This window comes from Cnephaeus nilssonii (genome assembly GCF_951640355.1).
Source record: "Cnephaeus nilssonii genome assembly, chromosome: 4".
NCBI lineage: Eukaryota > Metazoa > Chordata > Mammalia > Chiroptera > Vespertilionidae > Cnephaeus > Cnephaeus nilssonii.
Window position 1 is genome coordinate 69,254,774 of NC_137075.1, and position 26,268 is coordinate 69,281,041.

The 26,268-nt window shown below is 43.1% G+C and overlaps 1 protein-coding gene across 1 annotated transcript; it reads left to right on the forward strand.

Annotated features, from left to right (window-relative positions):
• Positions 1–1,401: 1,401 nt before the first annotated feature.
• On the forward strand, positions 1,402–26,187 carry ABHD12B (abhydrolase domain containing 12B). The gene is made up of 13 exons (XM_079769896.1): positions 1,402–1,554; positions 5,899–6,026; positions 7,436–7,538; positions 9,623–9,742; positions 11,606–11,636; positions 14,508–14,553; positions 14,659–14,788; positions 15,490–15,527; positions 17,213–17,292; positions 23,553–23,635; positions 24,927–25,005; positions 25,588–25,706; positions 25,826–26,187. Exons 1-13 carry the CDS (start codon positions 1,421–1,423, stop codon positions 25,851–25,853), a joined length of 1,119 nt encoding a protein of 372 aa, XP_079626022.1. The 5' UTR covers positions 1,402–1,420; the 3' UTR covers positions 25,854–26,187.
• The last annotated feature ends 81 nt before the right edge of the window (positions 26,188–26,268 follow it).

A 26,268-nucleotide genomic window follows, 5' to 3' on the forward strand; every position in this document is an offset into this window, starting at 1 on the left:
TTTCAAACATTTCCTTAGACTCAGGATTTACAAGTTTGTTTGCTCAACCAGCATGGGGGCCTCTACCCTCTCAACCTGAATAAACAGATGGAAATGGAATCTGGGACGAAATACAGCGGCTGCTCTCTCCTCCCCCATCCACTGGCCCAGGTTCTCACCCAGAGCTTCCCTGCGAGATCCCAGACCCGCTTTATAAACAGCTCCAGGGTGGACGCTGCACCTGCTGGAGCTGGAACCTCGCGTCTCTCATCATGGGATGTGGCCCCGTGAAAACCCACCTGCAGCTGGCTCATCAGTCGGGCTTAGATACCCTTGGTCCTTCCTGTTTTGATTCCTCTTCTATCTGGATGTGAATCAGGAAGTGGACATTCCCAGAGCAATTACAAGAGGCGGTGACCAGGAGTCCCCTGGGCCTGGCCCGCTGCATGAAATGGCCCGATCCTTAAAGAGAATGCCCTTTCTTGAAAAGTGTGCTGCTTTCCTCCCCACTGGCCTCCTCGCTCCGCACAGGGTCCCCATGTGCTTTCTGTGGGTTGACAGTCCCCTGCTGTGTCCTCGGCCCAAACAGCACAGGAGCCACAAAACCTCCCATTTCCTTCTGGGGCGGGTGAGCTTGCCTCCAATGTGCGGACTTGATGCTGCATCAAATTGCTTCCCGAGGGAACCCTATTCCCTCTGGTCCACATGCCCCACGGCTTCCCTGGAACATCTCAGGTGGCAGTGCCTTCCGTGAGCCTGAATCCTGCGGGACCGTCCAGGGTGTGAGCTCCTGATGCACGGCGGGCTTCTCTCATGCTGCTCAAGAAACCCAATGGTGCAGCTCGTCCCCTGGGCAGATGAAGCCTGTCTCACCCAGAGGGAGCAGAGAAATCCCTTGTACAGTAATGACGACAGGGGCGTGTGTGAGTGTGTGTGTGTGTGTGTGTGAGAGAGAGAGAGAGAGAGAGAGAGGGGGGGGGTGAGGGGGGGATGCTTCAGAAAAAGAGAAAAAGAAAAGGGACAAAGAAAATAAAAGAGAAGTCAAAGTAGAAGAAAGGTTATTTATACATCTTCTACAGGTGTGACCATCAAACTTCTGCTTTATTAGCGCCATAGTAAGAAAGGCACGCACACACCTACACAGATGTATAAAATAAAATAGAAAACAAAACTGCACAGCTAACTATAAGCATGGGGAACTTGTGTGTGTGTGTGTGTGTGTGTGTGTGTGTGTGTGTGTGTGTGTGTGTGTGTTGCCCCTCCAGCAGCCCCGAAGCCACCCTGGGGCGCCTCCCTAGCCCGCGGCCCGCGGTTGCCGCCCTGCCGGTGGCGGCCCTGCGCGGGGCTGGAGGGCGGGCTGGACTCGGCGGGGGCGGGCGGGTGCGGCCGTGGGTCCCGGCGGCAGCAGCTCCCGCGGCGGCGGTTCGCGACGAGGTGCGCGATGGAGCCGAGCTCCCCGCAGCAGCTCCCGCGGCGGCGGTGCGAGATGGAGCCGCGCCAGGAGGACTGCGTGGACGAGGAGGACTGCGTGGACGCGGTGGCCGCCTGGTGGGACATGGTCGCGAGGAACATGCGGTGAGTGCGCGCCGCCGCCTGTCCGCCCGGAGCGAGCGCAGTGGGGCTCGGCCGCTCAGGGACGGGCGCGGGGACGGGGCGCAGGGAGGGCGAGGGGAGCGCAAGGCCCTGCTTGGGGCCAAGGGCAGGCACTGGGGCTCCGGGGGGGACGGAGGGGGCGCTTCAGAGGCCCAGAGCCCTGTCAACCCGGGGCTCTTGGGATGACCCTTATCCTCAGCCTCAGCCCCTACCGTGGCCGAGACTCCGGGTATGATTTTTTAAGAACAGATCCTTCTGGGCTTCTGAAGTAGAGATTCCAGAAAGATGGCTCAGCTTCCTCTCTCTTATCTGCCTGGGCCATTATAATCCACGTGGTACTCTTGGGTGGCAGCGTTTTAGGTCAGGGGGGTCTCTCTGGTGGAAGCGGAGGGGAAAGGCGGCTGGCTCCCTGGGTGTGAACTCTCTGGCCTGTATTTAAAGAACCAACATCCCTCCCTCCACAATGCTGACGATGAGCAGGACATTGAAACCATAACCAGGCATCACCTGGGCCACATTCATGCTTCCTTTAAATCTGAACTGTCTATGTCGATGCGTTTTTGTTTTCCTCCTCCCATGAATCCTTGGCTTAAACAGTCGTCTTAAACCACCTGAACCCACCAGCATTGCAGCCAGGTATTGTTTGGAGACCCAGGACCCAGGAACTCGGGTATCTTGTTTTGTTTTGTTGGTGTGGGAAGTTATTGGCATTTTTGTTTACCTTAAAAATTTTTTTTAAAAAAATTGATTTCAGAGAGGAAGGGAGAGGGAGAGAGAGATAGAAACATCAAAGATGAGAGAGAATCACCGATCGGCTGCCTCCTGCATGCCCTATAATGGGGATCGAGCCAGCAACCCCGGGCATGTGGCCCTGAACGGGAATCAAACCATGACCTCCTGGTTCATAGGTGGACACTCAGCCACTGAGCCACACCGGCCAGGCTGTTTACTTTTGTTTTTGTTTAATTTTGTTCATTATGAAATATCCAAGACTCGCATCGACAAAGGAGACTTCACTTTGGAACGTCCAAGCGGTGAAGACAAACACGGATTTGTCTTCTCTTCCTTCTGTGGCTCCGGGCAGGGAGCAGAGAGCATCGCTCCCCGGGCCCAGCAGTGCAGGCCCCGCCCCTTGTGTTGGGTCTGAACACCAGTCAGAATATTCCAACTGACAGCACTTTTCAAACTTCGCATTCACGGGCCTTATCTCCCTGATACGGTCCGCTGTTCTGGGAAAACTGGCATTTACTGACTTTCTCCTTAGTGCTTTCTGTAGCGCTGATGGCTGACGGGTTAACATTTATTTGGTAGAGAATCAAAGCTGCAGCTCATGCTTTTAGAGAACAAGTCGCTTTGTTGAGAATGGAATGGAGATGGGGAGCTGGGGACCCTCTATGACGTGTCTTACTAATTACTAAAAAATAAGTCTCAAGAGATGCTTCCTGAAGGAACAAAATACTAGCAGCGCATTCTTTGTCTGAGCTGAAAATTACTGGTCTAACTTGACATGTGCAGAGGCTGAGGCCCAGACCAATATCCAGAACCCTGGCCGCTTTTGTTTCTCAGAGCCGGTTACTAGAGGTCAGCTCACATCATGGGGGCTTGCTGTGAGCCTTTTCTTTCAGTTTCAACCTGTTTTGCTCCACAAAATCTTTATGAGCTCAGCCCTGTGCTGGACAGAGTGGAATGTAAGAGAAGCATTACAAGCGACGTGGTTCTTGTTGTCCAGAGCCTGGCCTAGAGTTGGGAAGTTGGGGGTAATGATGAGAAAAACAATCAGACAACAATTATGGCTCCGATTATAATTGGTGGGAGGGGTGAAAAGAGAAGAAAGGTCGCCGTAGGAAGATCTGTTTAGAGAGGCTTTGACAAAGAAGGGACACTTGAGTGGATGGGAAGGGAGGGGAAGGTTTGGTAGGCAGGAAAGAAGAGGGGAGGACGTGGATGTACCTTGCTGCTTGGTGATCGGTGCGTGTTGGCTGAATGAATGGGCACTGATGGTGGCTATGCAGCATGCCTTAGTATTTGGAATAGTTGTCTTGCCAAATGTGATTAGGTTGGGGCATCCCAAAGCTGGTTGGTAGACACCTCTGAGCACGAAGCATGGATGATTTGCCCTGTAGCAGCTCAGGCCCCACCAGGTTTCTCCAGTAAGACTCATCCAGTTAGGTCCTGTGGCTCCTGCGGGAGGCTGTGCAGTTACAGCTACCGCTGATCAAAGGGCAGGCGAAGGAGCACGGGGCATCGAGGTGGCTGTTTGATGTGGCTGCCCATTAGCAGGGAGTGGGCTGACGCGGCATTCTCCGCTCAAATAAGGTCTATCAGCCACGGGTGCCTTTTGATCCCCACTGATCTAGGGGAAGTCAAACTGACAATCCCCTAGTTAAAAGAAGCGCTGTTCCTACGCCAAGGGATCCGGCCACTCTGTTCTTTCTCACAGAAGTGCCTTCAGCTATTGGAGAGAAGGGTCCTGTATGAATTATTCTCTAAAAACAGGAACATGTTTCCTTCTGCTGCCTCGGCCTCCCAAGCACCCCGCTACTTTCAAAAGATAACTTAGCAGGAGCCTAACAGGCGGGGTAGCCGGGGTTCAGAGAGCTGGGGGAATGAAAGCTGGGGCTGGCCAACTGGGAGGAAGCATAAGAATCCCGATTGTGTTCAATTCTGCCCGTTGGGCTTGATCTGTGGCTCAAAGTGACTCCTCTAGATTTTGATGTCTTATCTTTAAACTCAGAACAATAACGTCCTCTCCTTTCTACCACCTTCATGGAGGCTATTTTAAAATATTATGCAACAATCATTTTCATTTCTTTCTTGCTGGGTTCGTGAGTAGGCAACTGCCTATGTCTGATGTATATGAGGAGCTATTCATTACCCTTAGCCCTCAGATCTTTTCCACTCCCTGCAGAGTTGCTAGAAATCCATCGGAAAATCATTATCTCCTCCCGCCAGGCCTCTTCCAAACGTTCCAAGCGCTCTGACTTTTAAGTGATTAACACTGGAGGGAAGTTTTTTTTAGAGGTCTTTCTTTGATACTTCGGTATCAGACGGCTCCTGAGAATATAGGTGCAGGAAGTGGGAGCCGGAAGGGACCCTGAGAAAAGGCAAACGTGCAGAATGCGAGAAGAGGGTCCTGAAACAGCCTTCTCCAAGAGCTGAGTTTTGCCAGAGACCAGCCTTGTCCCTGGGGCTCATTTTTGCTTGTGTGGGTGGCCAGATGAATTCGTCAGGAGTGTGACAGCTCACGGGAGGTCATCACGGAACTCTGGGGTCAGAGAGACCTGGTCAGGTGGCTGTGCCACTCACTGGTTGTGTAACCTCGGGAAGGTTACTTAACTTGTCAGTCTTCTCATTTGCAAAGTACGGGTAACGATAGTTATCTTCTCTCTGCCTCTGGTCAGGGGAAACAATTCATCAAAAGTGCTTTTCAGCACCCCTGACCGCACAGTTTGATTACATGGAGCAGTCTTTACATTGACTGCTCACAATAGGAAAAGGGATGTGGACAAAAACTGGAAACAGGAGGTGTTGACACTGACCTCCTGTATCCCTTGTTTCTCAAAGGTCAGAGACACGCAACCCTCATGAGAGATGTGGCTAGAGACCGAAGTGACATTAGTCATGCCTCATGGACAAATCATAGTTTGTCTGCTGATGGCTCCCAGTTTAGGTGGCTTGTGACACAGGGAACAGTAGGATAAACAATATGCATGACCCCACTATGTGCTCCCCTGAGCAGGCCCCAGCGCTGTTGTAGCCAACCTCCAGGTCCTCCCCTCCCCACACCCTGCCTGCTCCTCGTGGTCCCTCTCACCAGGGATGACACATCAGAAGTGGGAGTTTTCTCTTATCGGCTCATTTCTTCCTGAGACCCAGTCAGAAGAGTGATGATCTGATGATTATTTGCATAATGCTTTAGACTAAGAATAATAGCTAACACATACAGCACTGAATTATGATATAATTAAAAACTGGGGCAACTGTTAAATTGAATCCTGGTTCCTGATGGCTTTGGGGTCCTTCTATGGGACTGCAGTGAGGGCATAAGCCTGGTGTCCCCTCCTCTCCTGTCCTGCCATGCTTGGGCTTTTCCACAGCTGGTTGGGGCCCTGCCCTATTGCTTTCCTCACCTGTTTCTCCTTAGTGCCTGCCCAGTCTTGATATGCCCTAATTACATATAGTTCTGTAAATACTTAAATGTCAAGTTACCTGTAATTCCTTATGTTGGTCTCTGAAATTTGATTTGGACCTTAAGAGAAAAAACAAAACCTAGACAAAACCTGGACTGATTTTTGAACACCCTGTTTGTTTCACGATATCTTGCAGATCTATTCCACAATGCTGTGAAACACTCGGAAGAAAAATTGCCACTCAGTACAACAGCTTTACTAGTAAACCACTAAAAGAACACATTTTCCCTCCTCTGATGGACATGCTAATTTATTTTAATTTTTGTAAGTATGTACCCTTCATGAATTTGCCTATATATTTTTCCCAAATAAGGAACTCACCGCCCTTAAAGTTGTGGCACAATGAGAAGACACATCAGTTATAAAGTTGTGGTTCAAGTTAAATGGTCTGAAATCAATTTACTATTGGCTTTGGGGTTTAGCATAAGCCTTTGCAATCTGTTGGAGATAGAAAACCATGGCCTTGTGGGTAGGGTTCCAATTAAGGAGCTCAGTCTTCAAATCAACTGTTAATGTGAATGTTTTACTGCTTAGTGTATTATCTTTTTCACTTCCTCTTCTTGCCTATATCGAGAGAGAGAGAGAGAGAGAGAGAGAGAGAGAGAGAGAGAGAGAGAGAGAGAGAGAGAGAGGCTGATGGTGGGACTCTATTTTCCCATGTCTTTTCCACTGAGTGCTGTGTTAGTCAATGCACTACATAGTCCTTCTAGTACATGGGTAATACTCTCACCTACATGTCCCCAGGTGTATGTTTATCCTGGACATTTCACTTTAAAAAGTAACACTTGACAGTAGCAGAACACTCATTGCCTGTTCTAGGTCCTCTAACCTTTTTAGGGGAATGGTCTCCTTTGCTTTTAGCTTCAGATAAGGATAAGGATTGAATAAATTCCCTACTATGAGCTACCACTCACCGGTGCTATTTTAAAATCTAGCTTTAAAGATTTTTTTTTGGCCAATTCTTCTATAAGCTAGTCCTAGTTTATAAAATAAAATACTTTGCTTCCATTAAGAGTAACTACCATAGGAACAAAACTAGGATGTTTTCCTTTTAAACCAAAAGAAGAAAAGTAGCTCTGTCCAAATGGAAATCATGAAAGAGAAAAAAATGAAAAACACACACCAATAAATGGAAAGTATGAAATAAGGTGGTTGAAATATATATAAATATAAAATAAATGCAAGTGATTTAAGCTCATCAATGGAAAACCTAGAATGTCAGATTGGATTAAGAAAACAAGTTCCAAGGATATATAATCTTCATCAGACACTCTTAGAACAAAAGACACAGAAAGACAGAAGAATGAAAAAGGATAGATAGACCAACTAACCATAGGTCAGAATAAAGCTGGGGTAAGTAGCTTAGTAACTGACAAAAAATAGAATTTATGGTAGCAAAATACCATATTCCTAGTACTATACTTTATATAGTACTCGGTAAAAGGGAAATTAGAGCAAGAAAACATAACTATCACGAACACGTATGTACAAAATGCCATGTCATTTAAAAATAAAAGAGGTAAAATACGTTGCTAAGAATTTAGTGTAGTAGCTTGCAACCGAGAAACATGTTAGCCATGAGACTAATTGCTTTTTTTGATTGTGATAAAAACAAACAAACAAACACACCTGGGATTTGATTCTGGGAGCTGATAATGATTTCTGCCTTCCAGTCAAAGCACCATTTCTTGTGGACTTAAAGAAGCCGGAGTTAAAGATGCCTCACACAGTGAACTTCTATATCAAGGTCGAACCTGGGGTGATTCTGGGAATCTGGTGAGTGACTGACTGGACGCTGGGTTGCCTACGGACTTGGTTTTCGTGTTACAAGGGAAAGGGTGAGCAGTGCTGGGCTGCTTCGGGGGAGAGGCTGGTGTTCCTTGGAGGCACCTGGGAGCTGCTCCATGCGCCTTCCCTTTGTATTGATACTTGACCTGCTTCAGGGAGCTTTCCAGGAACTTTACTTTGGAGTGTGACAACGTTTAGGTGTTGTGCTGCTGTGGGTCCTTCGCCAGGCTTGGAGGACCTGGCCCTGGCCCCTTCTTCTGACTTGTTCTACACCAACCACTCTTTCCCTTCTACTGCAGACCCACTTGCGTACCAAGCCACACTCTCTGTCTGCAACAATTCTATCTCCCTGCTCCTTCTGTTCCTGCCTTCTTCCTAACCAACTGCCTACGCACCCTCTGGGTCTTAGATTGGTAATTTTCAGGGAAGCTTTTCCTCATCCCATTCTAGGCATATGTTACTGGCAACCTGTATTTGTCCTTTATGACATTTATTCCCACTGTAATTTAAGGAATGTTTGTGTGATTATCTGTGTTTGTCTTCCCTTATAAGACTATCTTTTTTTTTTTTTAAATCCTCACCTGAGGATATGTATTTTATTGATTTTGAGACAGAGAGAAACATTGATGTATGAGAGAAACATTTATTGGTTGCCTCCCATATGCACCCCAACTGGGGATCGAACCAGCTACCTTTTGGTGTATGTGATGACGCTCCAACCGACTGAGCCACCTGGCCAGGACCAAGACTGTATCTTTCATAGGTGACTCTGTTGGTGGGTTTTCATTGCTTAGCACAGTGCTTGGCACAGAGAAGGCACTCAATAAATGTTTGTCAAACAAAGTCATGAGCATTCTATTGCCTTTTAAATATGCTAATCTCAATATCTTCTTCTGTTTGGTTCTACTACTTGTTCTTGGCTGCCAATTTTCCAGTGCTGATTTATATTTCAACTCCCCGAATTTAAACATGTGATCATGAAATGTTTAGGAACCAATATATTCACATAACTTCTTTCTAAACTGCAGGGTACAGTTCAGCTAAGAATGTTGGAGTTTGACAATCTTTTTATTCTTTTTTAAAAAAATATATATTTTATTGATTTTTTACAGAGAGGAAGGGAGAGAGATAGAGAATTAGAAACATCAATCAGCTGCCTCCTGCACACCCCCTACTGGGGATGTGCCCACAACCAAGGTCCATGCCCTTGACCGGAATTGAACCTGGGACCCTTCAGTCGGCAGGCCGACGTTCTATCCACTGAGCCAAACCGGTTAGGGCTATTTTTTTTTATTCTTTATCATAACCCTATTGATCCTGGGTTTGGTGAGCGGACTGTCTGCTCAGTGCAGAGGCCCTGGGATTTGATGTGAGCCTTTCTGCCTCTAAAGATTTAGAGGACTGAGGACTTGTCAGTTCTCCAAGTCACCTTATGACATGTCATATGTCAGTGTTTATATTTTCAGGGTTTATTCATTGGTTTAACAAGGTGGAGGGACTGAAGCTCAGACAGGTGTTCACTAGTAAAAATCACAAAGTCACTGGGTTTCTTGAGTAAAATAGCTTAGTTTCATGTGACAGTTCTTTTTTCTCACCTAAACGGATTTCCCTGTAAATTCTTTCCAACTTGTCTATTCAGCCAAACCAATAGCATGCACAGATATCTGTTATCTTTTACTTGTTTCCACTCAATGGACTGCATTTTGATGGAGTGAACCCAAGAACTGTAGTGTTGGAAGATTATTAGGTGTGGGAGTCAGAAGAACTAAAACAGTAAATGGTAAAAAGGGGTTGTCTCTGTGCATGGGGGAGATGGGGTAGAGCAATAGTGATTTTCATTATAGGATGCTTTGTAGTATTATAGTTTAATATTTAGCATGTGCATATACTACTTAGATAAACATTTATATATGTAAACTTATCTATCTATCATCTATCTATCTATCTATCTATCTATCTATCTATCTATCTATCTATCTGACTGACTGAGATAAGAAGTGTTTCAGACTTTGGCAAGGATAGAGAACTCTTCTCTCTGTCCACGTTTGTTAAAAACTTTCCTTGCTCTTCAGGCACACAGTACCCAGCTGCCGGGGGGAAGATGCTAAAGGGAAGGACCGTTGCTGGTACGAAGCAGCTCTTCATGATGGCAACCCAATTATTATCTATTTTCATGGCAGTGCAGAACACAGGTCAGTGGCTTTGCTTGGATATTCATTCATTCATTCATTTAGAGACAGAGAGACAAAGAGAGACAGAGAGCATTTCAGCTCTGTAAGGGAGTGAAAGGCAAGGCTCAGTTTTCAACTCTAAGCATGTCACCACATATTTTTTTTCTTTGTTGAAATTTGATGGTGTTCTAGCAGTAGGCTTCTATTTAAAAACAAAATCCATATGTTCTATATGTAGAATAATGTGGATCCTTAACTGAGAGGGACACTAACTTCCAAGATTTAGATATTAGTTTTCCAGGAATGCAGTGGTTCCTTTATTCCCTGAGAGTGTCTGAAATGATGGATTGACCCCATGGATGATTGGCAAGGGAATAGGCATGACATATGGGGGTAGGAAGAGCAATTTCCACATCAGTGGTCTTTTCACAGAAATACATGAAGATTCTTTTATTTAGCACAAATCCTATTAATCAACAGTATGGACTTCCAGTGATCACCTGGAATTCTGACCATAGGTACTGAATTCTAGCCTAGAATATTTATGCCCCAGCTTCCTCTCTGTGGTCCCAACCTTGCTTTGTGACAAAGACCGCCTCCCAGAAGCCTGGCTCTCCTTTGATGTGCTGCCAGAGCCATCAGTGGGCCTGTAATTGGGGGTGGGTGATGCTTATCAGCGGTGACTGGGCCGCCTCAGCTTGGGGGAGGGGCAGTGTGCCTCGCAGACCCACGGACCTGGCTCTGTCTCTGGAGGGACACTTCAAACGAAGTGACAAGGTCTGGAATCTGTCCCTTGGCTCCCTTGCCTAGGTCTCTTTTTCTCACCAGTCAGATGATGGCTTTCTCGAGGTGTCCATTTTAGAGTCACATTTACAGAGATTGCCTTAGAATTTACCATTTTCCAACGTGGTTCAACGTGGTTCTGATAGTGCGGACTTGCGCATGGTGTTCCAATGCACCTGCTTGCAGGATCCGGCGGATCACAATTCCTGTCTGCCCCGCTGGTGATTCTGCTGTTGCTTCAGTCATCACAGACTCACTAGCTCAGGGGTCAGCCCCAGCCTCCTCCTGGCCCCTGCCCACGAGTCTCAACTTGCATCAGTAGTACTGAGCTGAAAGGGGGCCAAGCGGGGGTTATGGGGGACCTTGATGGAAACAGTGGTTCTAGACTTGGGATCCATAAAAGCCCGAGAAGGGCCATGAACCCCCTCCCAAAACTGTACATAACATTGGAGGTGTAAATAAATACCTTTTACCCTCTGGGAAATGGGTCCAGAGCTTTAACCACATGTTCAAAGGGCTCCATGACCCACTAAAATTTATGAAACTTGGCTCTAAAACAAAATTTTAAAGAAGTCTCTGCCTTTTGAGTTATCGTTGTCTCTGTTTCATTCACGTATGATATGGTTATTCTGGAAACGTATGTTTCTTGTACCTCCAGAGACGTGAGTTTCCTTTGCTTCAGCTGGCACTTGGTGGCTGAGTGGACAGGGACCAGACAGATCTTAGAGTAGTGAATCACCCTTTGTTCTGAAAAGCCACTTTCTGGAACTTACTTTCCGTTAGCTTCTGAAAGTATTCTTAGAAAGAAGTTTTGCTGTGTAGGAGTGCGAGGAGATGGGTTTAATGCTTAGTCATCAAACGCTGTGACAAGGAGTGGAGGTCTGGGACCCAGCATTCACGCAGAGGAGCTCGGCAGCAGCGGGGAGCCGTCAGTCATTCCCCTGACACATCCGTTCCCCTTTCTCCTTGTTATTTATTTCTCTAACCCGAAGAAGAAAGGTGTGAGATCAGATGCCAGCAGCACGATAGCGACTTTTATTGAGTTTGTCTTCCCAATTCCTAAATCTTGCTCTCTCTCTTTTTTTTTAACCTTTTCTACAGGGCAGCTCGTCACAGGCTTAATCTAGTAAAGGTATGTCTGAAGGGGCCCCAAGGCACCCATTTTGTGTCTCCATGTATTCGTTTCTGGGCTAGGGCCGTGGATCTTCCTCAGCTTCGGCAAGGTTATCGACTGAGAGCCCCCCAGAGTGGGTTTGGTGTCTGGGGCCCAAAGTCCCATGAGTGAGTGGACTTTTCCTCCAGCCTTGACCATGGGGGATCAAAGTAGATGTGACTGTCTCCGAGTCCCAAAACGCTTTCACGAATGCCTTGCCTTCATTAGCAGCTGGAGTTGATGACATGTTTGTTTGCCTTTTCTGAGGGCTGGGGGATGGGTTGAGAGATTATACAGATGTCCCCCAAAATGGATACCCACTTTACAGCTGATAGCTCAATTGATGTTTCTTTCTTTTCCGATTTAACCCACTGGAATTAATAATCATTCAAAGTGTGTATACATTTTTGGGACACCCTGCACTAGGTGCGAAAGTCACTCTTACAAGAAACAACCGTTTTTGTGATACAGGATAAAGACATAGAGTGTCTGTTTTTAAGTCATTCAGGCCCTGGCTTCAGCTCCATGAAGGGTTTTGCAGCGTGGATGGTGGCCACACTCGACTGTCCTCACCTGCTCCATGACTTCCGTTTGCGGGGGCAGCCCCTCGCATTTCCAGGTGTGAGGGAGATGGCAGGCTTTGCACTCACCATCTCTGCCTCTGACTCAGAGCCGGTCAAGCAGGCTCTTGATCCTCTCCCACACGCCAGTTGGGTAATTTTTGCCGCAGGTGACCAGGCAGCTTGTCCAATTACTGACCACAAGACCTGATCTCACCTGTCACGTGCCAGCTCCCACCTCCACTCTTTCTTGGTTTAACAGTAATAGTGGGGCCCAGAATCCCCAGCCCCTTCTTCATCCTCCTTCCCCCGTTCAGACAGGAAGCTCCTCTCTCCACTGCCCCCTCAGAGCTGCCTCTGGCGGAGGAGTGGTGGGCTGCATACAGTTTTGCCTGGGGTGGTGATGCCTATTAGTTTTTAGGTCTGCTTTCCATCCTGCACCCCACTTCCCACACGGGATGGTGGTGAAGCTGATGTCTCCCTCCCACTCTTGGCAGAGCTGGGCGGTCCCTTGTGTGCACAGAAAGAAGAGTTGGAGGTGTAGTCATCCCCGTGGCAGCAGGGGTGGGTGGGAAGGTATGATAGCACTTCTTCCGCCGGGCAGATTCTGGATACCACAGCCGTAGTCATCATCTCCCAGCCAGACCACACTTCCTGAGATCTTCATTTACTTATTTGGATAGGTGGTGACTTGGAAATAAAATTGCTACAGAAAACTTTAAGCATGAAGTTTATTCTTCTTTGGGATTTTTTTTCCTAGAGATAAATTCTTAGATTCTGTTGCTGTTATTATTCTTGAGTTGGATTGTTAAGTGGTCCTTCAATTTACAGTGTCACAAATAACACACGAATATTTCTATTTCCCTGGATGCTTAACTGCCCTGCTTCTTAGGTAACTTTCTTTTTTTTTGGAATGAATGCAGTTTAAATAGGTATTAAAAAGTTACATTTATTTTCTCATTATCAGTTCTATTTTTTAAAATATATTTTTATTGATTTCAGAGAGGAAAGGAGAGGGAGAGAGAGGTAGAAACATCAATGATGAAAGAGAATCATTGACTGGCTGCTTCCTGCATGCCCCCTACTGGGGATCAGGCCAGCAACCCAGGCATGTGCCCTTGACCAGAATCAAACCCGGTACCCTTCAGTCCGCAGGCTGATGCTCTAGCCACTGAGCCAAACCAGCTAGGGCTATCAGTTCTATTTGTATGTAAAAGTTCATAATAAGTTTCAGCCACCCACATCCACCCACAGCCGTGGGAGAGGAGGCACGGTATTTGGACATATGCAGGCCCAGGTGTGAATCTTGGTTCTGCCTGTAGACATTTGGGTGACCAAATACAAACAGATTATTTAAACTCTCCAAGGCTCAGTTTCTTTATCTGTTACATGGGGAGAATACCGACCTTATGGGACTATTGTGAGGATTTAGTTTTAAAAGTGTCTGTACAGTAAGTTTTGTCCTTTTCTCTGTCTTCCCTTTGTCTATCTTTGTAATTCAAAGTTATGTTTTCATATTCTTTCCTCATTTGTCTACATAGGGCTTGGCAGTGGTTTGATATCATCCAATGATCTCTTTATCTTTGATTGATATTAACTCTTTATCTATAATAATAAAAGGGTAATATGCTAATTAGACTGGATGTCCTTCCAGACAAAGCCAGGGCCAGAGGGAAGCCACCCAGGTCCCAGGTGCCTGCCAGTGGAGGGAAGCCTGGGTCCTGGGTGTTGGAAGGAAGCTGGCGCCGGCAGCCAGGGGAAGGAAGGCCTACTCTTGCAGGAATTTTCGTGCATTGGGCGTCTAGTATTTAATATAACGATCTCCCCCTTATTTGATTGCCTCTACTACAATTCTGTGTAGAGTTCTTATTCTCAAGGGAATTCTTTAAAAGGACATTTACTATGTACCAAGATATTTTAATATGTCATCTCATGTAATCTTCCAACAATCCTAAAGGCAGCTACTATTGTTTTTCACTTTTCAGAATAATATTTGCATATTTAAATGTTAACTGGCTTGCCCAGAGTCACCAAGCTGGCAAGTGGCCCAAGGTCACAGAGCTGGCAAGTGGCAGAGCCACACTGGGACCCAGGCTGTCGGACCCAGTCTGCCACACTGCTTTCCTTACTTCCCGTTGAGTCTGGCCATCTCAAGATTGAAGTAAAACACCAGATTTCAAAAACAAATCTTTTCCCTATTTATTAAACTGTCACAACTAGGGTTATGGAGGTGTCAAACCTTTTCTGTTTGCATCTTCTAATTGAAGGTAACGGCTCCTTTGTCATCTAGGTGCTGAGCGATGGTGGCTTTCACGTCTTGTCTGTAGACTACAGAGGTATGTGTTAAGAACAGTGTACACAGATTTTTCCAGAAGCAGGAGGCTTTCGATGATTCTCACTTTGGAGGCGGTGATATTGTGTTTGCCTTTCCTTGCTGCCAGGGTTCGGGGACTCTACGGGTAAGCCCACAGAGGAGGGACTGACTGCGGATGCTATTTGTGTCTATAAGTGGACCAAGGCAAGAAGTGGCACCACCCCCGTGTGCCTCTGGGGCCACTCTCTGGGTACAGGGTAAGTGGGGTCTGCAGATGGGTCCTTAGGTGGGTCCTGGGGGCTCCAGGCAGGCGTGAGCCCTGAAAGGAGCGATGATCTAGGGCAGCGGTCGCCAGCCTTTCGGACCGCATGGACCACCAGTGGCGACCGCTGATCTAGGGGACAGAGCCTCTCTGGCTTCTCTCACTTCCCACATGTGGCTGGAAACCTTGCCCTCTCAGCGTGCCTGTTTGTAAAACACGGGAGCGCTACAGTCATCTGTGACTCTGGAGCCCATTGCAGAACTCCACTTGAGAGTTTTAAGGAAAAGGATTCTTAATTTATTTTTTAAAAATATATATTTTATTGATTTTTTTTACAGAGAGGAAAGGAGAGGGATAGAGAGTTAGAAACATCGATTCAGCTGCCTCCTGCACACTCCCTACTGGGGATGTGCCCGCAACCAAGGTACATGCCCTTGACCGGAATCGAACCTGGGACCCTTCAGTCCGCAGGCCAACACTCTGTCCACTGAGCCAAACCGGTCAGGGCAAGGATTCTTAATTTAGAGCCAGTGGGACCCCTGGAAACCCTGTGCAAAATGTTGTGTCTGTGTGCATTTTCTAACCAGAGCTTCCAGAGCTTTCATCAGATGCTCTGACGGGGTGTCACATTTTGTATCATTTACTTGACTGTTAAGTCACGGCTTCACATATGCACTAATTTTCATTGCTTTTCAGAGTTGTAACGAATGCTGCAAGAGTACTGGAAGAGAAAGGTACTAGAAAATGATTACGTGGTATAATTTCCTGGCTTGAGATGGGGAACTAAAAAGAGTCAAGAGGCTCTTGGGTACACTGCCAACACAGAGATAGATACCTAAAGCACCCCAACTTTCGGCAGTTTCTGATAATGCAGCAAACGTTCCTTTTCCTCTCGATTTAATATAAAAACAATAGTTGTTTTTCAAGATGACGAAATTAAAAATAAATACCAAGGAAAGACTTAAAATTACCTTCGAAAGAGCCCTCATTGTGAAGTGACAGTCACTGTTACTATGGAGTCATTTGGGTCACAGGAGCGGGAAATCATCCACATGGAACGACAGGCAGGGCTTGCCTTCTGCAGCCCTGCTCACATAACATTTACGTCAGCATTTCTAAAAGTGCACTGAGAACCGCCTGCATCAGAATCTCCTGGGGATGCTTTTTTAAAACACAGATTTCCTGGATCTATTTTCAGGATTGGAGTCTCTGTGAATAGGACAAGGTGACTTTGACAAGCATTAAAAGCGTGTAATCTCTTGCATCACATCTTAAACTTTACTTGGCAATACAGGTCAGGTGGAGTTACGTAAACATTTTAAAGCAAGTCACCTGATATTCACAATCTTAATTACGTATGCAAATAAACTAAGCATTATTTCAATGCTCCCCTACGCTCTCACAGCTCCCTGTCACTTCCTTCACAGTGTTGGCACTGTTATAGTATCTGAACTAAATTCTCACATACATGAATACTTCACTTCCTAGATAATGCAGTGACCTTGGGACACTCTGGTTCCATCCACCTCCTCAGCTTATGAACTCTTGCTATCATGTATTTTAATTTTCTCTGTATACACTCCATAAAACATTATTCTTCTTACATTATAAAAGCCAATATTTAGATTTACTTTTCTTTGCTCTTTATTAGTTTCAGCATTTCTCTGTTTTTATCTGGGATTTTTGTTCTGTCTATTGGTGAATGAATTCTCTCAGTTTTGGTCTGAAGATGTCTTCATTGTATCTTCATTTTTGAAGATTATTTTCACTGGGCATAGAATTCAAGGTTGGCAATAATTTTATTCCAACACTTTGTTCAGGGTTTCACTGTTTTATTAGGAAGTCGGCTGCCAGTCTTACTGTTGCTCCTTTGAAGATAATGCTTTTTTCTCTGACTGTTCTTGAGATTTCCTTTTGGTCTTGGCTTTACAAAATCTCACTGATTTAGCAGCCCTCAGGTGCCTTCAAACACACACATACACATGCACATATCCTCATCTGACCCACATTTTCTAATTGTTCTCTGGGAAAGTGTTGGCCAAAACAACCTAATCAGCCTCTGGCACATTCTTAACAATGGACTGCAGAACAGTTTTCCTTCCCATAGTACTTTGCTTTCTAAAATTACCCAAGGCTTGACAATCTGGTTTTGTTTTAGAAGAAGGTACAGGTTTGCAACTACCATGTGCAGGGAAATCTCTTGGTTGGTGGGTGGGGGAGCTTGTTAGAAATGCACATTCTCACATCCCTCCAGCCCCCCGAGATTCTGGTTTCTGACTCAGTAAGTCTGGAGTGGGGTCCAGGAATTTGCATTATTAATAAACTTCACAAATGATGTACAAGACCTTAAATATCCCTTATTTAGGGAAGGTGATATTTAAATATGATAGGGGAGTTATTTCTTTTTTATATTTTCAAGGATCCCCAGTTGATGCTATTGTTCTGGAAGCTCCATTTACCAACATGTGGACTGCAAGTATCAATTATCCCTTGTTAAAGGTGAGTCTCTTACTCATCTTCACAAGATGTCAAAGTATTTCCACACATTTATGTTTATTAACCACATTCTTTTTCTTAATTAGTTTTATATGCCTCTAAGTTATTCTAACTTGAGACAGGTTATTAGCCAGTTGCAATTAAAGAAGGGCATGATTGATGGCTTTTGGAGTTGGTAGTCCTTTTATTTTCTTCTAATAGATTGAGTAGCTTATTAAAAGCCAAAGTTTTATCTTTTACAATTTTTAACAAATAAGTTAGGTTTATCTATTTATTATTATTATTCTTTTAAAAAGTGAAAACAAACATCTCACACATCATTTTTAGTCCTATGACTGTCAGCCATATATGTTTCATAATTTTATGATAAGACAGCCTCTAGAGAATCCAAGGAAGCTGCCAAATGATTTTATACAGTATCCCATGTAGAGGAGACAATCTCTCCAAGAAGATAAGATATAAGGAATTGGGCAACAAGATGTAGTTGTTTTTATTTTTTAAATCTATTGTGCAGTTTATCCAAATTTTATAATTTTATTTCAAGCCCAATGCTCAATTGTGTATAGTCATACATCCATATAAATGTTAGCAAGTGAGTGAGAGAGAGGAAGAGAAAGGGTGGGGAGGAGAGAGAGAGAATAGGAGAGATTCTTAGAAGGAATACATGGCCCCACCATTTAAATTGTTGTCTAATATTGGAAGGCAATGTAGGTGCACTTTTCTCCAACTGTCTACTTTTGGAATCTTTTGCACAATAAACCATCTTAGAACATCCTGGAATTTACTTACCTGTTTCAAAGGAAGGCAGTGCATTACTTCTGGGAGAACTATTTCACAGAATCACAGAATCTTGAAAATGTCTAAACTTCAACTCAATACAAGAATCTCCTCTACAACAAGCATGTCAAACTCAAAGGCTAACACGGGCCAAATAAGGTTTAAGTTTGTGTGGGCTGCAAAAAGACAAAAGCTTCAATTTTCATAGAAACATAGGTTTATTTTGATAGAGACATGCTGAATACAAAGGGCTGAAATTAATGAATAATCCTTAACATAAAATAATAGAACATTTTAATAAAAATTATTATTTTTTTCTTGAACATTAACTTATCAGACACTGAATAACTGCACAAATTAGTAAGCGTAATGCAAATAAACCTATTTTTCTCGTTTGCTGAAAGCAAAATATTTCCTGTTGCTCACACCAAACATGTCAGTCCAAGACTAATGATGTGGCAATCGGCTGCTAAAATATTCGCTGCTAGTATTAGTGAAGAGAAATGGTGCGCCTGCGCGTAAGGGAAATGAATGCAACACGATTATAGTAATCAGTCATTAACGAACGTTGTAGTTCGTTATTAATAATTATGTATAACAGGATATTGTAAAATTAAGTTATGAAGTTTTTATTAAAATGTTTCTTATATACCATTGTATTGGCTGGGCTGCAAAAATATATATGGGCCGCGAGTTGGACATGCTTGCTCTACAATCTAAAATACTGAATGCTGAGCAACTTAAGATTTAACAAATACAACATTTTCAATTGGTTCTAGATGACTGAATATTCATCTTAAGATAACCATTACTTGATCATCTATTACTCCAAGTAATTACTAATAAACACGAACTTTGGGTATTTTGCAATTCAGATACAGTACAGTCTTCCCACTTACTTTTGTTTCTTTTTTGAAATTTTATAATTTTGAAAGTTAACATAATAGAGAAAATACATGACGTAGCAAATAATTATAAACTGAACACCTAAGCCAAAATGTAACCAGCATTGCCCTAGCTGGGCTGGCTCAGCTGGTTGGAGCGTCGTCGATTCCCCATCAGGACACATGCCCAGGTTTCCAGTTCCTTCCCGGTTGGGGCACATTGAGGAGGCAACAGATTGATGTTTCTCTCTCACATCGATGTTTCTCTCTCTCTCCCTTCTTCTCTCTAAAAATCAATAAAAAAAATTAACCAACATGCAAGTCAAGAAATTAGCATCACCAGAAGACTCATCTGTATGCTACTTTCTAATCTAATAAACCCCATCTTAGCTGTAATCCTTAGCCTGAACTTTATGGTAATCACATCCATCATTTTCAGTCCTGTGAGTGACAGCCACATATTTTTTCTTTATAGTGTTACCACCTGTTTGTGCATCTCTAAGCAGTATAGCATTGTTTGTTTTTAAACTTTACATATTAGAATTATATAGGATGTATTCTATTTTTTCACCCAACATATATTAGTAGGATTTTATCCATGAAGTGTAGCTGTAATTTGATCATTTTCATTATTATGTAGTATTTCATTGTATAAATATAGTACAATTTATTGATCTAATCTATTGTTTGTAGACATCTGAGTTGCTTTTTATTTGGGATAATTAGTAACATCATTGTTATAAGTATTCTTGAACATGTATTCTCTAAACTTGTGTACATATTTCAATGGAGTATACATTGGGAGTGGAATTGCGGGATAATAAGGTATGCATATGTTCAGCTTTAGTAGTTAGAGTGCCAAGCAGTTTTCCAAGGTGACTTTGCCATTTTACTCTCCACTTACCGTACAAGAGAGTTCAGTTGCATCATATCCTTACCCTCATACTGATATCTCATTGTGGTTTTAATTTGCATTTGATGACTAATGGAGCCAGGCATTTTCCCATATGTTTATTAGCCACTTAGATATCGTCTCTTGTGATATACTTGTTCATGTCTTTTGCTCATTTTTAAATTGAGTTGTCTTTTCATTTGTAGAAGTTCTTCATAGGGTAAGTCATTAAAATTATTTGTTTTTCAAATATATTCTATTTTTTGCTTTTAAACAAATATTTGTTTTCCTTTTTTACTCCCTCGATGGCATCTCATAATGAAGAGATATTCCTATATTTCATGTGAACCAGCTTACCAACATTTTCTAATGGTTAATACTTTTTGAATAAAAAGTGTCCTGTTTAATAAAACTCTGCTTACCCAAAGTTATAAAGATACTCTTCTGTGCTATCTTCTTGAAATGGTTTTACCTTTTACTTTTAGAGCCTTATCCCAGGTATGTATTTTTGCATATGTAGGATGTATAAGTCCTTATAGATTTCCAGTTGGCCCAATGCCATTCACTAAATGGACCTTCCCCATCACTGCAGTAACAATGTCTGTATATACCAGTATCTCTCTCTACATATATACATGGGTCTGTTGGAGATTCTCACATCTCTCCCATGTCTATTGTCCATGCTCATATGAATACTACAATCTCTTAATGACTGTAGCTTTATAATATGTCTTGATATCTAGTGAACTTCTTCAGCTTTGTTCTTATTCAAGACCATTTTGATCTTTTGCATTTCCACATATATTTTGGAATATACTTGTCACTTTCTCAAAATTAAGTTAATTATTGTATAATTTTCCATACCATCGATGGTAAGCTTACTTTTGCCTAACCCTGTATACTCTGTATGATTTTAGCTTTTAAAATCTGCTCAGAGTTGTTTTATGTCCCAACAAATGGTCGATTTTGGTAAATGTTCCATATGCTTGAAAAGAATGTGTTCTGTTGTTTTGGGTATGCTGTTCTAATGTGTCAATTAGACTGTTAATCATGCATTTGATTCTTCTATATCCTTACTGATTTTTTTGACTATTTGTTTTATCAGTTGCTCAAGGAAGAATATTAAAATATCTCACCATTATTTTGGAGTTATTTCTGTTTTAGTTCTGTCAATTTTTGCTTTAGTTTTTTTGAGGTTATATTTTTAGAAACATACACCTAATAATGTAATTTTATATCTTTTATGTGAGTTTATCCTTTCATGTATCTGATATTTTAATAATATTTATCTGGTGGTATTCCAGAACAGAGAGGAGGCAGGGAGACCCAATTAGGAACCCATGGCTGTGCTCTGGGCTGGAGGGGATGCTGTGACCTCTGAGTCTCAAAGGGCACCTGGGCTGGGAGGAGTGAGGAATAACAAAGTAGATTATTGGCGTGGGCCAGCTTTCTTCTCTCTCCTTTGGAATTTGAGATGAATTGCTGAAGGGCTTCTCTTATTGAATTTCCCTCGGAGGAGTCCTGATTCCAGGGGTGGTGGAATCAGAAGACAAAGAAAAAAGTAAACAAAACAAGAAATCTTGCCCTCAGTATGGGTGAAAGGACGGGAAAGGAAGAAAGGGAAGGAGAGACAGTGTTGGGATCTGCAGACTGCACCTGAATGCAAATCACTTGCTCTGGGACCAGGCATAAGATGCCGGCCAGACAAACCCCACCAAACCACGGAGGTTCCTGAGGCCAACGCTGGCAGCAGACATTTGTCTTCACTGCAGATTCTGTACCCATTTCCTACCCAATTCCCCACAATTTACCCAAGTTCCTGACAATTTACCCAATGGCATGACTTTTTAAAACCAGAAAAAAGTTGTTTTTTTAAAGTTTATTATATTTAGAAAGTTACTATTCTCTATGTTACTATAGCTCATAGTGGGAGACTACAACAAGTTACATTCGATAGCAGCTAACTCTAATTTCTCTGTACTCCTAAAGGAGCAGTGATATGCATAATCTAAAAATGGCTTCTACGGTGAACATAATTCTCTTTTTAAAATCGTGAAGCTGAAGTTTGTGTTTACTGACCACAACCTAGCAATTCTGTCCCCATTTCCTTCCCTAGGCAACATCCCATGTATTGCATTGCAACCCCCTTCCCTCTCCCCTCTATTCTAAGGAATAAAATCTGAGTGAAATTCACTCACAGTAAGATGAAAAGGACTGATGATAGCTTAAAGTGTATGCCAGGGATATTTACATAATAGACTCATTCCATGTGTTGCAAATATTTATTAGGTACCAGTACATTTTCTAGGTTCTGGAAATACCACAGAGAATACGAAAGCTGTGGTTCGTCCTCCTATGACGTTTACATACTTTCTTGAGAGACAGAAGACAAGTACTAGCACTAGTCCACAACATGAGGATTTTCCATAGAGAGAAGTGCTGTGACAGTTATATAAAGTTAGGGAATGGCTGCGTGGTGGGAGGTCAAGGTTCCATAGCTGTTAGGGAAAACTGCTCTGAGAAATACCATCTGAGCTGAGACTTGCAAGACAAGGAGCCAGCTTTCACGGGGAAATGTGGAGGACTCGGACTGAGGGAAAAGCAAGGACAAGGGCCCTGGGGTGGGATCGAGGCTGTTCCAGGAACAGAAGGCAGCTGGGCCTGACCTGGAGAGGGAGGGCATCGTGACGGATGAGGCTGGAGATGGAGGCTGCAGCCGGATCGTGTCAGGCCTCGAAGGCCAAAGTGACACTGGGTGAAATCCAAGTGCCTTTGGAGGGTGTGAAGCCAAAGAGTGACAGGACGTGACGGGCACGTTGTTAAAGCGATCACTGGTTTCCCCGTGGGAAATGGATTGCAGTGGGGAGAGGGTGGAAGCAGAGGGTCACTCGCAGTTGCTGGTGTAATTCAAGCAAGAGAGGAAAGGTGGGTTAGGCTGGGTGATAGGGGAATGGAGAGAAATGAATGTATTTGGGGTGTAGTTGGAGGTAGAATTGAAGTTGGTGAGGAAGGTGTAACATTGCTCAGGGTTTTTGTCCCTTCCTCATTTTTAGTTGAAATGAATGCTTTTAGGCATATAATTTACCTAGTGACCTCATCAAAATATGATAAAGCCAATTTTACTAGAATTCAATTCACTAGAATTTGCCATTAAAAAGGAAATTCAGTATGTTTAGAATGTAATTGTTATATTTGGAGTCTGGTGGTCATTGTTAAAACCTAAAATGCCCTTTAAAATAACTGCAGTATTAATTTAACAGTTTGTAATGTTCAAGTCCTTTAAAACTAGTTATATGTATTGTGTGCTTTCAACAGGATTTTTTGACTAATCAGAATATTCTGTTCCCCAACTAAACCAGTTAGTCATATCCACCGTAGAAGCAATTTTTAGATTATGAATATCACTGCTCCTTTCAGAATATGAAGAAATAAGTTAATAGTGCTGTTTGTATTTTAAAGAAAGGACAGTCAGTGATGGTCTGTGGATAGTGGGATTATGTGTGATTTGTTTTTTCTGTTTCCTTTCGTATTTTCCAAATTCCCTACAAAGATATGAATTACTTTTACAATCATCAAAATTTTGCTTTTTTTCAAGTTTATTATATTTAGAAAGTTACTCTCTATATTACCATTGTTCATGGTGGAAAACTACAACAAATTATATAGCTGCAGGCAAAGTTTTAATTGTTTTTTTCCTTTTAAAAAAATAGATTTACCAGAAACTTCCAGGATTTTTACAAACACTTATGGATGCTCTAAGAAAAGACAAAATAGTCTTCCCTAATGATGAAAAGTAAGCTAATGATTAAAAATGTCCATTGTTCTATTACTATGCCTGTAGGATTCTGGGGGTGGGGAGGTGGGGCAGGGTGTGACTATCATGTGACTTACTTGATGGGTAGATGAGAAGTCTGAAAGACTAGATGAGAATTTGTAGGTTTTTAGTATTTGGCATTTTCCTTATGACTAATTTGATGACTTTACAGATTCAATATTTTCTCTGAAGTCATAAAGGGAGCTGTAGATTTAGGGATCCCTGACTTTAGGCCTTATTCTGCACATAACTAAAACCTATCTATTGTCCAGCCTACTAATATGACAGCAAATCCAATGAATAGAATTTGGCAAGTTTCCCTTTCATAGTTGGAGAATTTGAGCACCTGCAAATATGTAGTTGTTATCAATATTTTTATATTTCAACACACTTGAGGGATGTAACATTCTCAGGAGTAACAGCAAGTCACCGTGGCATGGATGGACGGATATTGAAATGGGGTGGGGGAGGGAATTATTGTTTGAGAATGTCATTGGAGTCAGGAATGGCTTCCTCCAAAGTAGGAAGTTGACCAGGAAGCTAATCAAACCCATTAATTAGATGTTCATCCTGTACATTTATGGGGAAAAGTAAATAAATTGTCACAAAGAGTTCTATTTTGTCCTGTGGAAGTTCTTGTTATTTTAGGGTTTTTAGTTTTCTTTTAGAGTTGTTTTTTTTTTTTAAAGTTTTTATTGATTTTTTAGAGAGAGAGAGAGAGGAAAAAAGAGGGAGAGAGAGAGAAAAACATCAATTGGTTGTCTCAATGTATGCACCCTGACTGGGGATTGAACTCGCAACTTGGGTATGTGCCTTGATTGGGAATCAAGCAGGTGACCTTTTGGTGCATGGGATGATGCTCAACTGACTGAGCCATATTGGCCTGGGCTCTTTCAATTATAATATTCCAAGTATTATGATATTAGGTGGAGTAAGGAAAAAGATAAAAGTTCTTCTAATTTTGTACAAATTCAATACTTCAGTGTTCTTCATTATTTTAAAAGAAAATCACAGGGAAGTAGATTAAATTAATTAGATACCTAATTAAACTACACAAGTACATAGGAGAAAGAGAATATTACCCAGAAGAAAAATAAGTTTCTGTGTGAAGTTTTTTTATATATGAAGTTGTTATGCCTGGGAGGGAAGGAAAGAGAGTTCTTGTATTTTGGGCAAACCTCATGCTTTGGTAAAGCTTTAACTTGGAGGAGGAGGAGAACTCCCAGCGTGTAATTCTTGAACTGAATGCTTTTCTTCTACCTGTTCCTAGTGTAAAATTCCTGTCTTCCCCCCTCCTCATCCTTCACGGCGAGGATGACAGCACAGTGCCTTTGGAGAATGGAAAACAGGTAAAGCATGAACTGAGTCCTACTGTTCTTATTTCACCATCTTCTCTTCCAGTCAAACTTTGATGAGAGCCCAAAGGAGGGTCTCTGACATTCTAAGGGATTCTCTACACCCATAATAGCCATGCTGCCTGGTGTATACAGTAAGCATCCATGCTAATCGCTCCAAGGAGCATTTGTGGTGGACCCTGGCTCCTCATTCGGGGTCTGTGAACCTGGAAGTGTTGTGGGGACCCAGGATACTATAGGAACCTCTCTATCTTTCCTGTAGTGGCTCTAGAAATGGGGAGGCAGTTTCTTTTCTTTTAACCAAACAAAGGGTGTCCATTACAATTCCTTGTCTCCTTGCAGGGAGGTATGGACAGTGGAAGGATGTCCTATCGGCATTCTCTACTAGCCATGCAGCTTTCAGTCCTTTAGTTGTAGAGGCAGCCAGTTGGGAATGTGGAGAGTCTCCATGTCTCTGACCTAATGGGACTAACTCCTCAAGCTGGCTGTTTCTGTACCGCTGTAAGAAAGTCAGCCTAGAAAAACAACAGCCTTGATGGTCAGCCTTTGAGTCTCTGTCTTTCTGTGCCCTTGCAGCTCTATGAAATTGCACACAATGCATATAGGAACAAAGACAGGGTCAAGATGGTGATCTTTCCTCCTGGCTTCCAACACAACCTGCTTTGTAGGAGCCCCACACTGTTAAAAACCGTGAGGTAAGAGTAACTTTGTTAAATGTGATTTTCTTCCCTTAAAGGCAATTAGGGCTGATCTGGCTTACGTGGACTGCGAGGTGGGGAAAGCATGTGACTTGATCTAGGTCCTTTTTCTGCAGAGAGTTCCTGAGCCAGCAGTGGGCATGAGGTCTGAGAGCAGCAGAAACCTCCAGTGAAGACTTGGTCCAAACACCACCTGTGATGTGTACTTTTTGTGTAAAATTGTACCGGGATGCTTGGATGAGCTAAAGTCATTGGCATGTCTACCAGTCACTTGCCAGCTACAAAGCATGGATGCTGGGTGGTATGGAATGCTCTCATTAAGTTCATGGAACATGCTGAAACATCACTGCGGAGAATCAGAATTTGGTAAAAACTGGATCCCATATAAAAATGTGCAGTTACCAAAGACCCTGGGCTATTTGTGAATCAGGTGTAGTCTTTGGTTTGGACTTAGGTAGCAGTGTAAGAAAGGTGCTCCAATGTAGTTAAATAATTTGTGTTTTAGTTCATTTAAATGGCATTAAAAAGTTCCACGCATTTTTCTAGGGGAAGGTCCTCG